Consider the following 13,351-nt stretch of genomic DNA (forward strand, 5'->3'; position numbering starts at 1 on the left):
GTTTCTGCCACCAGTTGACTTATCACCAGGGAGAAACAGAGGAAAGATCAGGGGAAAACTTGTGGTTTGTTTTTGTTCAGTTGCTTCTTTTCGTAAGGTGGTAAGAGCATGAAATTCTGCCTAACGTGGTCTAGTCACAAGGTGAAGCAAGATATTTCAGAAAGTTATTTAGTTAGTGTGAAATAGCTCCTAGAAAATAAGATCCTGCTCATTTAGGAAATGGGTGTCGCATAGGCACCTGAGCAAGGGTACATTTCCTTTACTGCTGACACATGCTTTCCTTCCCCCATCAGCCAAATGTTCACAGTGAATCAGATCATCTGTAGCATAATGTTCCCTTAATGGTCTCAAATCCAGCAAGATACTTATCAGTGCTGAGAACCAAAGACATCACCAGTATATGTTGATTCATTCTTTTATTGTCTTTATAGGGAACCTACTGAGGGTCAAACACTACATGCTAAACAGGCTCTGGGAATACAGTGGACACTTAGATGAAGTCTTACTACCACCTTAAACCTTCTGTAATCTTTGTTTTGGGCAGAAAGAAGATAGTTCAAATTCTCAGGTATCCAAGCTAAGAGAGAAACTCCAGCTGATCAGTGCTCTTACAAACAAACCTGAGAGCAACAGGCCTCCAGAGACCGCCAATGAAGGTGAGAGCAGAGCCGGCTTCTTAATATTTCATGGAGGCTTGAGCAGCTTGCCTCCCACACGGGGCAGGGAAGGTGTTCCAGCAGTACTGATCGCACCAAGCGAGTGATGCCTGAACGCACCGAGATGAAGCTGATACACTTTGCTTCCATTTAGAAAAGGCCCATTTTGTACATGATTTGTACTCTAGTCTATTAAGAGAAGAATCGGTAATGTTTAGCTGGAAATAGAATTCTCCATGCTGTCTGCATCCAATTATAGGCAAAAATGTTACTGTCATAGCGTATATTAAACCAGCCCTAAAAGTTGTTTATGGGAGTCTTTTCCTTTCTGTAAGTGCATAACATGTATTTAAAAATAAATATTTGTCCTGAAAATCGTTAACAAAAATAATAATGGGATCTTTGGGTTGGAAGGGTGTTTGGCTTTAGGTATGGACCTGTCTAATCAATATTAGCAGATACATTAGCCTCCACTGATTTAGACCCTGTGAGGACATAACCAAGGCACTGGACTGTGTTAGCTTTGACCCTTTCCCCACACAAGTATTTTTCTATTTTAGAAAAGCAGTACAAGCTCTCTTGAATTCTCCTTTAGGTAGGAGACAGAACTGTGGTGGGATGCCTTGTCCTAACATTGTGCTACATCATCTTATGGTTGCACTCTTAGCACCAGCTTAGGGGGTGGCACATACCCCTAGACTGGGTTTAAAGCACATCTCCCAGGATGTCAAGATCTTTGATATCTAGCCACTGTGTTCTTGTCACTTGACAGCTTAAGCTCTTACCATCTAAACATGTTTAATGCTAGCTTGTACTGTAAGATCTTCTAATGGGACTGCTGCTGCAAACCTTAATGTAATATAATACTGATTGGTGTTCCCTTGCCCGCAAATATGTCTCAATCCAAGCCTTTAACTTCACATAGTCACTATGCTACTTAATCTTCAAATGATTCTCTAAATTAATTGTATATCCAATTTTCCTAAAAGGTGACCTTTGATACTAGTTTAATTTGGTGTTAGATTCAATAATACTAAATAAAACCATATGTATTTGTTACAGAGCAAGTAGAGAGTTTCACATCAAAGCCATCAGCATTGCCAAAATTTTCACAGTTTCTTGGAGACCCAGTTGAGAAAGCTGCCCAACTAAGACCTATCTCCCTACCAGGAGTTTCTAGCACTGAAGGTAAATTTTTATACCACGGGGTAGTAATGGGAATGTTCAAAGTAATAACTTTTTAGTGTTTATTTTCACTTGTCAAAAATGTATATGATCTAACATTTATTGAGCAGATATCAAGTGCCAGATACTTGATAGGCATTATGTCATATAATCCTGATAACCATCCCATGAACATAAGTATTTATGTATTATACCCATTTTACTGATAGGGAAACTGCCTAAGTCCACACAGCAAATAATTGGTTGAAACAGAATGCAAACCAAGACAGTCTGATGCCAAAGCTTGTACTTTTTTTTTTAGACCCCCAGGCTGGAGTGCAGTGGCACAATCTGGGCTCACTGCAACCTCTGCCTCCCAGGGTTAAGCAATTCTCATGCCTCAGCCTCCCAAGTAGCTGGGATGACAGGTGTGTGCCACCACGCCCGGCTAATTTTTTGTATTTTTAGTAAAGATAGGGTTTCACCATGTTGGCCAGGCTGGTCTTGAACTCCTGACCTCAAGTGATCCGCCTGCCTCGGCCTACTGAAGTGCTGGGATTACAAGCACAAACCAACTCACCTAGCCAAAGCTTGCACTTTTAACCAGTGTACTATATTGTCTTTCTGTTAATGTTTTTTAGGGTCTTCATTCACTGAGTGCCTCATTAAACCTAGTGCTAAGCAATAAGAATACAGTATAAGATATGGTCTCATTTTCTTTCTTCAGGGATATTATAGTCTAATGGAGAAGGCATAAAAGCAAATACAATACCATGAGATTAGTAAAATAAAGTAAAAGTTGACCCTGTTTGTCAGGGCCCTCCAAAAATGAAGGGCCCTTTTACTGAAAATCAGCAAAATATTAGTACAAAGGATATGATTCACAGAAAAATGTGTTTGCATTGCTTCCAGCAGTGCATGTTCTATCCCTCATGGTGATGTTTAGTGCCTCCTGATTTTGTATTAGCTGGCTGCCTGGCAAATGACTTGCTCCTGTCCACCCCACCTTCCTCTGGCTCTTCTCTTTAGCCTAGATACCATTCTACCAGGAACATTTCCTTACCTCCTGTGACTGGTTTAGGCTCCTCCTGTGTGCTCTTAAATTTTGTTTGCCCCCGTTTAGCACATGTCACTCTGTTGGAATTTCCTGGGGAGATACAAAATATAACTTCCTATGGGTAAGGACTATGTCTTGTTTACTCCCAGCCCCTAGCACAGTACCTGGTACTCCTGAATATTTGTTAAATAAATGAATGAGTTACCTACACATTGCAATTAAATGCTTAAAGCATAGAAGACTTAAATTTTTATATCACCATTTAAATGTGATTATTTTTCTTCCCTGTTCCTGACCTTTTTTTTTTCTGTTTTCTGGGGAGGAGGGAAAGTGTTGTGTTTAATGGGAACACAAGCTTCCTGCCACTTTCCATTGTTACATCAATATTTGATGAGAATGAATGGGGGAAAGCTTTTAGGTCAGATTAAGGAATAGCAGTCTTAACATTCGTGCTTCAGTCCTCAGCATAGGCCTTAAATACTTTTGGATGACTACACTTTTGGAATGACCTGAGGCAGCAATCATATTTTTATTTGAATACTGCTACCAAGTGCGTAGTGTGGCATGTTGTATAAACTCATGCCACAAAGAAAAAGAAAAAAAAAAAAACAGGATTCTTCAGCTAGCCACTTGGTGTAAGGCATTGGGAACAAGTGTCCTACTGCTTTCCTGCCTTTCAGAGAGCTTTTGACATTTTATTAGCTGCATTGCTGCACCTATTGTAGGAGTGAGAGTAGGGCCCTATTCAGAAGCTTGTTTATAGGAGCTCCTTGATGGTCTGGACCTTGCACTGCAACTGTTTTCCCTCCCTTCAAGCTATTTTTATTCTTCCTGAATACCAAACATCAAGAGGCCTATTTTACCTAGGTATGGTGTGGAATAAATGATGAAATTAAAGGAATTTGGGAAGATTTTTAAAGAAACATAAAGCTCATTGACCTTCTTTGGTATTAGAGATTAAATCTTCTATTTGATTATGGGGACACAAGTATTTTTTAAATGTTATATATATACAGCCAGGTGCAGTGGCTCATGCCTGTAATCCCAGCATTTTGGGAGGCCAAGGCAGGCAGATGGCTTGAGCTCAGGAGTTCAAGACCAGCCTGGGCAGCACAGGGAAATCCCATCTCTACAAAAAATACAAAAATTAGCCAGGCGTGGTAGCACACACCCTGTAATCCCAGCTACTTGGGAGAATAGCCTGAGCCTGAAAGTTTGAGGCTACAATGAGCTGTGTTCATGCCACTGCACTCTAGCCTGGGTGACAGAGGGAGACCCTGTCTCAAAAAAAAAAAAAAAAAAGTTATGTATACAACTGACCTTCCTAAGTGTTTGTGATGAGGCCCTTGAGAAAACGCCAGAAGAAACTATTGATAGACATTCTCTAATCATTTTGGCTCAATATTGCCATTGAAATAAAAAAGATACAGATCAACTGGTAATATTGCTCTTTTTCTTTTTACTGATTTTTAAAAAGTAGACAGCATGCACTTTGGAGAGATAATTCCTCTGGTTCTTCTTTTTTATTGAAATACAATTCACATACCATAACATTCACCTTTTTAAAATGCATTTAATCCAGTGTTTTTTAGTATATTCACAAGGTCATGCAACCATCACCACTATCTAATTCCAGAACATTTTCATCACCCCGCACAGAATCTCTGTACCCATTAAACAGTCACTCCCAGTCCCCTCTCCTGCCAGTCCCCAGCAACCACTAGTCTCTTAACCATTATCTCTATAGATTTGCCTATTTGAGGTGTTTCACATAAATGGAATCATACAGTATGTGGCCTTGTGTGTGCTTTTTCTTTCAATATGATTCTTTCACTTAGCATAATGTTTTTATGGTCTATTCATGTTGGAGCATGTACCAGTACTTCATTCCTTTTTATGGCTGAATAATATTCCATTCTGTTGACCTAACACATTTTGGTCTGTTCATCCGTTGATGGACATTTCGATTGTTCTCACTTTTGGGCTATTAAGAATAATGCTGCCATGAACATGCATGCGCAAGTTTTTATGTAAACATATGTTTTCATTTACCTTGAGTATATACCTAGGAATGGAATTAATGGGTCATATGATAGCCCTAACTTTTTGAGGAACTCCTACACTTTTCCAGAGTGGCTGTACCATGTTACATTCCCATCAGCAATGTATGAGGGTTCAATCCACTTTCTCCACATCCTCCCTAACGCTTGGTAAGGCCTGTCTTTTTTCATTATAGCCATCCTAGTGATTATGACATGGTATCTCATTACACTTTTGAGTCACTGGTTCTTGAGCTGCTTAATTTCTGGATCCAGAGAGACAAGTGTCACATAGTAGAAAGAGCACTGGACTAGGTCATAAGAAATTTGTATTCTAGGCCAGGTGTGGTGGCCTAGCACTTTGGGGAGGCTGAGGTGGGCAGATCACTTGAGGCCAGGAGTTAGAGACCTGGCCAACATGGTGAAACCCCATCTCTACTAAAAATACAAAAATTAACCAGGCCTGGTGGTGCACACCTGTTATCCCAGCTACTAAGGAGGCTGAGGCAGGAGAATAGCTTGAACCTAGGAGGCAGAGGTTGCAGTTGCCAAGATCACACCACTGCACTCCAGCCTGAGTGACAGAGTGAGACTCCACCCAAAAAAAAAAAAAAAAAAAAAAAAAAAAAACAGGCATGGTGGTTCACGCCTGTAATCCCAGCACTCTGGGAGGCCAAGGTGGGTGAATCACATGAGGTCAGGAGTTCAAGACCAGCCTGGCCAACATGGTGAAACCCCGTCTCTACTAAACATAAAAAAAAAATTAGCTGGGCGTGGTGGCGGGCGCCTGTAATCCCAGCTACTCAGGAGGCTGAAGCACAAGAATCGCTTGAACCCGGGAGGCAGAGGTTGCAGTGAACCAAGCGCACCACTGCACTCCAGCCTAGGCGACAGAGTGAGACTTTAGCTTCAAAAAAAAAAAAAAAGAAATTTGTATTCTATTCCACTTAAGAGTTACATGACCGTAGGCAAGTTACTTTCCTCTTTGAGCTTTGGATTTCATGTCAAAACTGAGAAAGCTATGAGTGTTTGGGATTGTTTTATGGGCTTCCAAGTCATTCCTCCAGTCTCCACTCAGCCATCCAACAAGAAATCTCACAATATGCCACAGTCTTGTTTTATGAGCTAGCTCCTATCACATAACTCATTAGGCCTCTGCATTCCTTTTCACCCAACATAAGAATAAATTCAGGAAAATCTAAAGGGAAGACGCTGGACAGAGAGAAGATGAGACCATTCATTCTCCTGCGATTATCTGTCACTGCTTCTACTTTGGCAGTGTCTCACTGTGTTGCCCAGGCTGGTCTCAAATTCCTGGCCTCAAGCAATCCTCCTGCCTCACCCTCCCAGAGTGTTGGGATTAAAGGATTAAAGGCGTAAGCCACTGCACCCAGCCTTTTTTTTTTTTTTTTTTTTTTTTGAATATATTCTTAAGGGATCAAAAATTAGTCTTCCTGATTTAGTGAAATCCTAAACTTTACCATTTGGAAACAAAATTTGCGGAGTAGCTTTTCTTTTAGTGTTTTAAATTCAGTTGAGACTACTTTTAACTAAATTTAGCTGTATGTTTAGACATATACATTTTTTGTAATTCATTTTTGACAGATCTTCAGGATTTATTCCGCAAGACTGGCCAGGACGTGGATGGGAAGCTGACCTACCAGGAAATCTGGACCTCCCTAGGTTCTGCTATGCCAGAACCAGAGAGCTTGAGAGCATTTGATTCCGATGGAGATGGAAGATACTCATTCCTGGAGCTAAGGGTAGCTTTAGGTATCTAGCTTCATCAGGCATATTTTAGAAATGGACTGCCTAATATCTATTTACCTAACAAAAAACAACCCTTACTTACCCATCAGTCCTCTAGTCCTCCAAACTACTGTAGCAGATACTTTGCCACCTTTTAACTTGTTTGAAGAAGCTATATAAAGTTATTTTTTTAAAGAAGAAGACCATTTTACTTATGATGTTCAGAAATCTATGATTTCCTAAAACCAGTAAGATCTTACATTTTAAAATTGCCAGAAAAAAAATTAAAGCCCTCTTTTTTTCTCTTTCCTTTTTTTGAGGGGAGGAGACCTTATCTTTTAAAGCTGGGAAATGTATATAGAGAGAGAATAAGCCACCTTTTATATTTCACTTAAATTTGCCTTAAATTAGCTGCACTTTATAGAGACTCAGAAAATGTCTTTTCTTTAAAAGATAGGCCTTTTCTGTTTGTAAATATTTAAATGAAAGAAAGCATTGTGCATATTGTGTGGAAAGTAGGAAGAATGGTTTTGAACAGGATGTGAACAAATGACTTATTAAAAATTGCTGATCTGGTGTGGGTGGCAGCTGAAACTGCATCCATGTCTCCATAAGGCATCCCTCAAAGGCCCAGGCGCTGCCAGGGGGTTTGTCCTGGTAGCTGGAGGAACCGATTTCAGGGAGTAGACACTGGAGACAGTACTGACTCCAGGCATGGCTCATGGAAGTAGGATTCTGGTTCTTTGTTCCTATTCCCTCAGCTAATCCCAACCTGGGAATCAGAGAAGTCTTGGAGATTTTTCTCATTTTTAGTACTATTTCAGGGTTTATGAGCATAAAAAGTTATCCATTGGGGAGTTCCATTTTCCCTGCTGAGTGAGCTAGATTGCCTTCCCCACCCACACACTTAAGTCTGTCTTAAAGCCGTAGCTGACTCCCACCACCAGTACCATCTCCATTCTGAATGGCAGGGCTAAATTCCCCCAGCCACTATCTCACACTGACCACCCAGAGCTTTAGAAGAGAGCTGTGCTTCTAATTTTGACCCAGAAAATCATACCCCTTGAGATTTTACCTAGAGGCTAACCAAGAGCCTAATATGTTTCTCTGGGGGATGACTAAAGCCAAAAAGGTTGTGAGATGAAACGTGAAATAGTATTCAGTTTCCTTACAATTACCAGCTCAGAAGTAGCCAGAGGCTTTCTATCCAAAGGATGCCAAAGTATAGCAGGGCAGGCCTGGAGCTGGGGCCTTCACATGGTGATAGCAAGTTTTTCAAATCTAATACAAGCAAGTACAATACTTCCTTTAAATGCTTCTGTGGACCTGGCATGAAAGATCCCTAGATTGAAAGGAATAATGCCTCCATGTCTCCTGTATGTTGAGTCTAGAATTGCTGTGTTGTTCTTAGAAGCAGTCTTTGGGCAACAACTCGAAAGGAAAAAAAAAACTACAAAAACTTAACTTTGGTATAGGCCAAGTCAGGGAGAAAGTAGAGAAAGCTTTCATGCCACAGACTTCTTTAGTGGAGATCATTTCCTTTTTAACTTTGTTCAGGTTGCCCGTCAGCCATGGATACAGTCCGGTACCCTTAAACATTTAAGGGCTGTTTTTTTTCTTTACGTGATGTTCAGCTTGGTATTGACTAACCTGAAATTTTTTTCTAGAAGTATTAAAATTTAGTTAAAGCAAGATGAAGTCTTTTCCCATGAATGTGTCCCTTTATCTCATTATAGCTTATGCTCAGTTTCACTTTCTTGGGAAGGTTAAAACAAATTAGCCTGGCACTTTAGGTAACTTGAAAATAACTCTCACCCTTCTGGCTGCCTTCCATCCACTCTCACCCCACACCTTTTTTTAATATATATACACCCTTACAGATTTTCTAACAACCAAATAAAATTCTAGCAATAAATTGAATTATACTGCTATATTTGTATATACTGTACCATAAATAGTATGTCTGTACCTGGAAAGTATTTTTTTGAGAACTGATTTATATGAAATATACTTAAGGGTAATGTAGCTTGTCCTTTTTAGTTTCAAATTCTTATTCAAAGGCAGATATTTTGAAGACACCTTAACTCTTTGTTGTGTGTACTTTTCCCTTGCATTAGATAGCTATACGTGAAGAAATCCATTTTGTTTTTTGGTTTATCTTCTGTTCTTCCTACCTTGTGCTTGTCTGACTAGTATCACCCCTGAGCCAGTATACAGTACCATCCTCTCCCCCTACCAAGTTTGGCAGAGGTGTTTATACTGCATTCTCAGATCTATGAACATTTTTGTCATCCTGCCTGAGAAAGTACCATATCTTCCAGGCAAAAGTAGGGTATCTTGAACTCCTTTCTTCTGAGTTGAGCACACTGGCTTAAGCATCCCATAAGCCTATTATTTAGTGTGAATTTGGGACTTTTATTTGTATGTTGTCTTAACTTACTGAGCCTGTGACTTGTATTTAGCTGTAGTCAAGCCTTACCAGCCATATCTCATCTCTGAGAGGAAGACTGGATAGTGAGTTTGGTTTTGGTTTTGGTTTTAAATCCTTTTACCTTTTCAGTCTGGCAGCTCCTACTGCTGCTTTCCTAAGTTACTCAAAGCACTGCTTCTTGGTCCTTGTTTTCTTTTGCCTTGTACTATCTTGTATAATGTTTACTAAAAGAGCCTCCCCATAAATCAGAGAGGCAAAAAGGTAGCATATAAAAAGAAGAACCAAAAGAAGAGAAAACCTGACTTCCAGATGACTGTGGTGTCATCTAAAAGGTAGAGAGGTGCCTGACCCTCAGGAATGTGTATGATGCAACAGAGCTGAAGAATGGGTTCCCTTCACCTACTGCTGGCCATTGTCTCTTCTGTTGGAGATTCCTTTCTTTATGGTTGCTGTTCATAACTCCTTCAGCACCCCCCCTTGCTGGTCCTGCCGGTCACAGTTGAGGATTTTGGCTGTGATGGGCTCATACTCATAATGGCCTGTTGAGTTGTTTTTAGTGACAGGTTTTGTTTGCTGCACAGCTCATTGGCTTGCTTACCAATACCAGCTAGAAGTGGTCCCTCTTTCATATCCAAACCAGAACACATTTGGGTATTCCTGAGACTTTATAGAGCGTGTATTGTTTGTTATACGAACCTAACCTATCTTGTTGTTTTCTCATATTAAGAAATTTAAATCTACTTTGTTTTAGTGAAGCTATTTTGGTAATGTATAAGCAATTTTGGTTCTGTTAGGGAGAATTCAGGGTTTCCATGACTTGATTTGAGCTTTGCATATTTCATATAAGTAACACAGCCATTTAGCTAAATAAAAAAATTTCTTTTTCTCTCAATGTGTCTGACTAAAGCCTCTCTCACTCCCCTGCGATTTTTAAGGGGAAAAAAAAAAAATCTGCTTTGATTTCTATTTTTATGGACGCCTTACACCTTTTGAAAGCAAGGAGTAACCCATGGTGGGCCCAAAGTAATTAAGAATCTGCCTTAAGGACTGCAATATTTGGCCTGAAGAAGCAAAGGCTGCAGGGTTCAGGCTTTATGCATCCAGAGGATGGGAGGGGCGAGGTGAGGCAGGAGTGAGCCCTGCCCCTGTGTCTACCCAAGATGCTCCGCTTAGGCCTGTTTTACTTTTTGAGAGTCAGTATAAAAGCATGTTTGCCATAAATGTTCCATCACCTTAAAAAAAAAAAAAAAAAGCTTAAAATCCATTGCTAAAGAGGGGTCATACACAAGCTAAAACTTTTTCACACACAGAAAAAAAATAACTCTACATGTTTGCTAGATTCTGGATACCTCCTCCCCTCCCCCCAACACAGAATCTGGTGACCTTCCCCCTCAGTCATTATGTGAATGACTATACATAAAGCTTTTGTTATTTACAAATATAGTGAGAGGATTTGTTCATTTCCAAAAGGAAAGGGAGAAACACATATCCTGTGATAGAGCTGGGCTTTCTTACCTCGAAACTGGAGCCAAATGGGCAGTATTATCTTTGTCTCACCTTTTAGAACCATTTCCAGAAGTACAAAAATTATTAATATTCCCATGTGGTGGATCTTAACTTTCGGGAGGGGTACATGGATTCCTGTAGAAAAGGTAAAAACTATGGATATATGTCTACATAGAATTTTAGGCAGTTCACTGACCAGCCCTTCCTCCAAGCCAATTCATGGACCAACTTAATGACACCCTACATACAATCCAAAGCATTCACCAAGTGTTTTCTAACAGGACGTATCATTAGGGAAGGGGCACTATGGCGTATGGTGGGAAGATCAGTACCTTTGATGCCAAGCAACTGATGATCAATAACTTTCATACCAGTAACTTTGATGCAAGGCAGATGTAGATTTGAGAACTGGCTCTGCAACTAAGAAAGGTATGGCATATGCCCTTGGAACCTGTCTCTTCATCCATAAGAGGAGGATCATGATATCCATTTGGCAGTGTTCTTGTGAATTATTAGAAATAATGTAAAGAGGCAACCACGTAAGAGCTACATACATCATAGATAATAACAAAGAATGCATTTCAGCTCATAGTGCAGTGTGGCTCACAGGGCTCATGATGACTCATTTTGCCTGTGACATAGCCACTGTAAATAAACATAGCTCACGTACCCTCAGCAGCTATCACTCTTGTGGCAGCTGTGCTTCACATCCCACAGAACACCAGTGCCTTGGGGTACCTAGGCCAGGGCCTGGCACACATTTTTGTTTTAAATACTGAACAGAGGGATATTGAGTCCATCCACAAGTACTGGTTCAGTGTGTCTCCCCACAGCCAACCTCCAGTGCCAGTTCATATTGGTGAGACTCAGCAACCAACTTGGTTTGCAAAGTGACCCCATCAGACAGGAAGGACATTGCCTTCCTAACAGCAAATGAGAAACGAGGGAGCCTTGGACTTTTTTTTTTTTTTTAATATTTCATAGCATGACATCCAGGTGGGTCCTGACCTCTGTCAATACCGCCTTCCTGAGGTTAGTTCCATTTCCTACTCTGCACCTGATTCCTGCAGCTCCCACCCTCGGTGAGAGGAGGCTACAATTCTGAAGCAAAGGGCTTGGCATTGAAGCTGTGGTCTTCCTGGGCCAGATTCGGGAGGGAATGGAAGAGAACATTCCTTTCAGGACAGGTGGCCAAAGGATAGGAGACAGAGTGGTTCAGCAGTGGGGGAAGGTTGCACAAGGGTGGGGCAAAGGGCACCTCCTGAAAGATGGGAAGTGGGAATGGGGAGCTGGCCTGGGGCTGCTGTGGAGCCAGCTGCAGTGCAGGTTGCAGGGGAGCAGGGGCTTCCACCTTGGGGTTGCTGTCTTGGTCAGCATAGCTCCTGCCTTCGGGGATGTCCAACTCCCACAGAACATCTGGATTCTGGACCTCAGTCTCAGTCTTGGTGACAGCAGGGGGAGGGCCCGTGTTGATGGCTGCATTCATGCCGTAGCGCCGTCGCTTGTTAATCCAGTACAACAATGGGCTGTAGGTGAATGTGGCAGCTCTCATCACCTCCACCCACTGCTGGGCACGCTCTTCCCGCCTCAAGTTCTTCCTCCAGTGCAGAAAGATAATGCACCCTCCAGTTATCACAGAACACAGCCCCAGGAATCCAAAGTACAATGAGACCCACACTAAGGCAGCAAGAAAGAAAAAGAGGCATGCTGGCTGATAGCTGTAGCTTGGGGCCTGAGCTGTTTCTCATTCCTCTTTCACTTAACCCATGCATCAATCACTCCATCCACTTAACTACTTCACCGTTCGTTCCTTCCCTCCCTCATTGACTTGCCTCATCATTCTCTTATTCAGTCAAAGCTAGATTTCCAGGGAGCTTAAGCACCACCTTTAACTCTTTACAGATCAGAAAAGCTAGGTCTAGAGGTGGCATGTGCTGCCCAGGCTCAGTCAAGCCTCTGATTCCTAACCCAGGACCCATCCAATCCATCAGACTGAGAAGTTTCACTATGGGTAAGTCCATCAAGAAGCAAAAGTTCACCAGCACTTTGTGAGGCCCAGGCGGGCAGATCACTTGAGGTCAGGAGTTCAAGTCCAGCCTGGCCAACATGGTGAAACCCTGTCTCTACTAAACATTTTAAAATTAGCCAGTTGTAGTGGTGCATGCCTGCAGTCCCAGCTACTTCAGAGGCTGAGGCAGGAGAATCACTTGAATCCAGGAGGTGGAGTTTGCAGAGAGCCTAGATTGAGCCACTGCACTCCAGCCTGGCCAACAGAGCAAAACTTCATCTCAAAAAAAAAAAAAAGTGAAAGTTCATCAGTTGACAGAGACAGCAATGTCTCATCCCATTCCATTCAGCTGTGATGGTCCTGGGCTATTGATAGTATCTTCTCTGGTTGATCAGAGCATGGTCTTTGCCTTAAAATAATTCTTAGTTTTCTAGAGTAGACTATCTCCTAACTGCTTAGATCTCCTTCAGGCAGCCAGGCACTGCCCCATCCATGCAAAGGGCCTTCCCTGAGTTTCTCCCCAAGCCCTAAGGCACAAGTCCAGTGACAGGGACTGGAGGAGCACTTACTCCCAGGGAAGCGCAGGTCCTCCTGTTGGGAATCCATATGGTTGAGTTTGGTACCTGGCCGATGGCTCTGGGGAGAGGGAACTCACTCACCCATCTGCCCAGCCAATCAGCCCATCTGCCCAGCCAATCAGAGTCTCCAGAATGCCCAGGCCCTTTGTTCTCTAAAGGAGAG

The 13,351-nt window shown here is 41.8% G+C and overlaps 2 protein-coding genes and 1 long non-coding RNA gene across 6 annotated transcripts in view; 1 reads left to right on the forward strand and 2 right to left on the reverse strand.

Moving 5' to 3' along the window:
* Window positions 1-9,988, forward strand: part of EFCAB14 (EF-hand calcium binding domain 14) — a 44,135-nt gene extending 34,147 nt beyond the window's left edge. For both annotated transcript variants that reach the window (XM_002810872.6, XM_009250766.4), the window contains 3 exons: window positions 545-656; window positions 1,719-1,844; window positions 6,522-9,988. In XM_002810872.6, the coding sequence (XP_002810918.1) occupies window positions 545-656; window positions 1,719-1,844; window positions 6,522-6,697 (414 nt within the window). In that variant the 3' untranslated portion in view covers window positions 6,698-9,988. The remainder of the gene's footprint in view (window positions 1-544; window positions 657-1,718; window positions 1,845-6,521) is intronic.
* LOC134760605 (uncharacterized) lies at window positions 618-11,142 on the reverse strand. Its single transcript, XR_010138374.1, has 3 exons — window positions 10,935-11,142; window positions 2,884-2,967; window positions 618-845 (listed from the first exon to the last, which is right to left on the reverse strand). It is a non-coding gene; the product is annotated as an uncharacterized LOC134760605 (long non-coding RNA).
* Window positions 11,143-11,569: 427 nt separating this feature from the next.
* On the reverse strand, window positions 11,570-13,343 carry TEX38 (testis expressed 38). 3 transcript variants are annotated; one of them, XM_002810873.4, is made up of 2 exons: window positions 13,180-13,343; window positions 11,570-12,279 (listed from the first exon to the last, which is right to left on the reverse strand). In XM_002810873.4, the coding sequence occupies exons 1-2, from the start codon at window positions 13,214-13,216 to the stop codon at window positions 11,696-11,698; spliced, it is 621 nt and encodes a 206-aa protein (XP_002810919.1). In that variant the 5' UTR covers window positions 13,217-13,343; the 3' UTR covers window positions 11,570-11,695. The 3 variants fall into 3 exon arrangements, with proteins under 3 accessions (XP_002810919.1, XP_002810920.1, XP_009249054.1); XM_002810874.4 differs by having other exon boundaries at window positions 11,577-12,200; window positions 13,180-13,322; XM_009250779.3 differs by having other exon boundaries at window positions 11,577-12,128; window positions 13,180-13,312.
* Between the last annotated feature and the right edge of the window lie 8 nt (window positions 13,344-13,351).

This window comes from Pongo abelii, chromosome 1 (genome assembly GCF_028885655.2).
Source record: "Pongo abelii isolate AG06213 chromosome 1, NHGRI_mPonAbe1-v2.0_pri, whole genome shotgun sequence".
NCBI classification, from domain to species: Eukaryota; Metazoa; Chordata; class Mammalia; order Primates; family Hominidae; genus Pongo; species Pongo abelii.

Bases quoted from the DNA above. Each gene is read 5' to 3' on its own strand.
- TEX38 (XM_002810873.4), bottom strand. From the start codon at position 13,216: ATGGATTCCCAACAGGAGGACCTGCGCTTCCCTGGGA. The intron at 12,280-13,179 runs GTAAGTGCTCCT...TTGCTGCCTTAG, and splicing joins GGACCTGCGCTTCCCTGGGA to TGTGGGTCTCATTGTACTTT.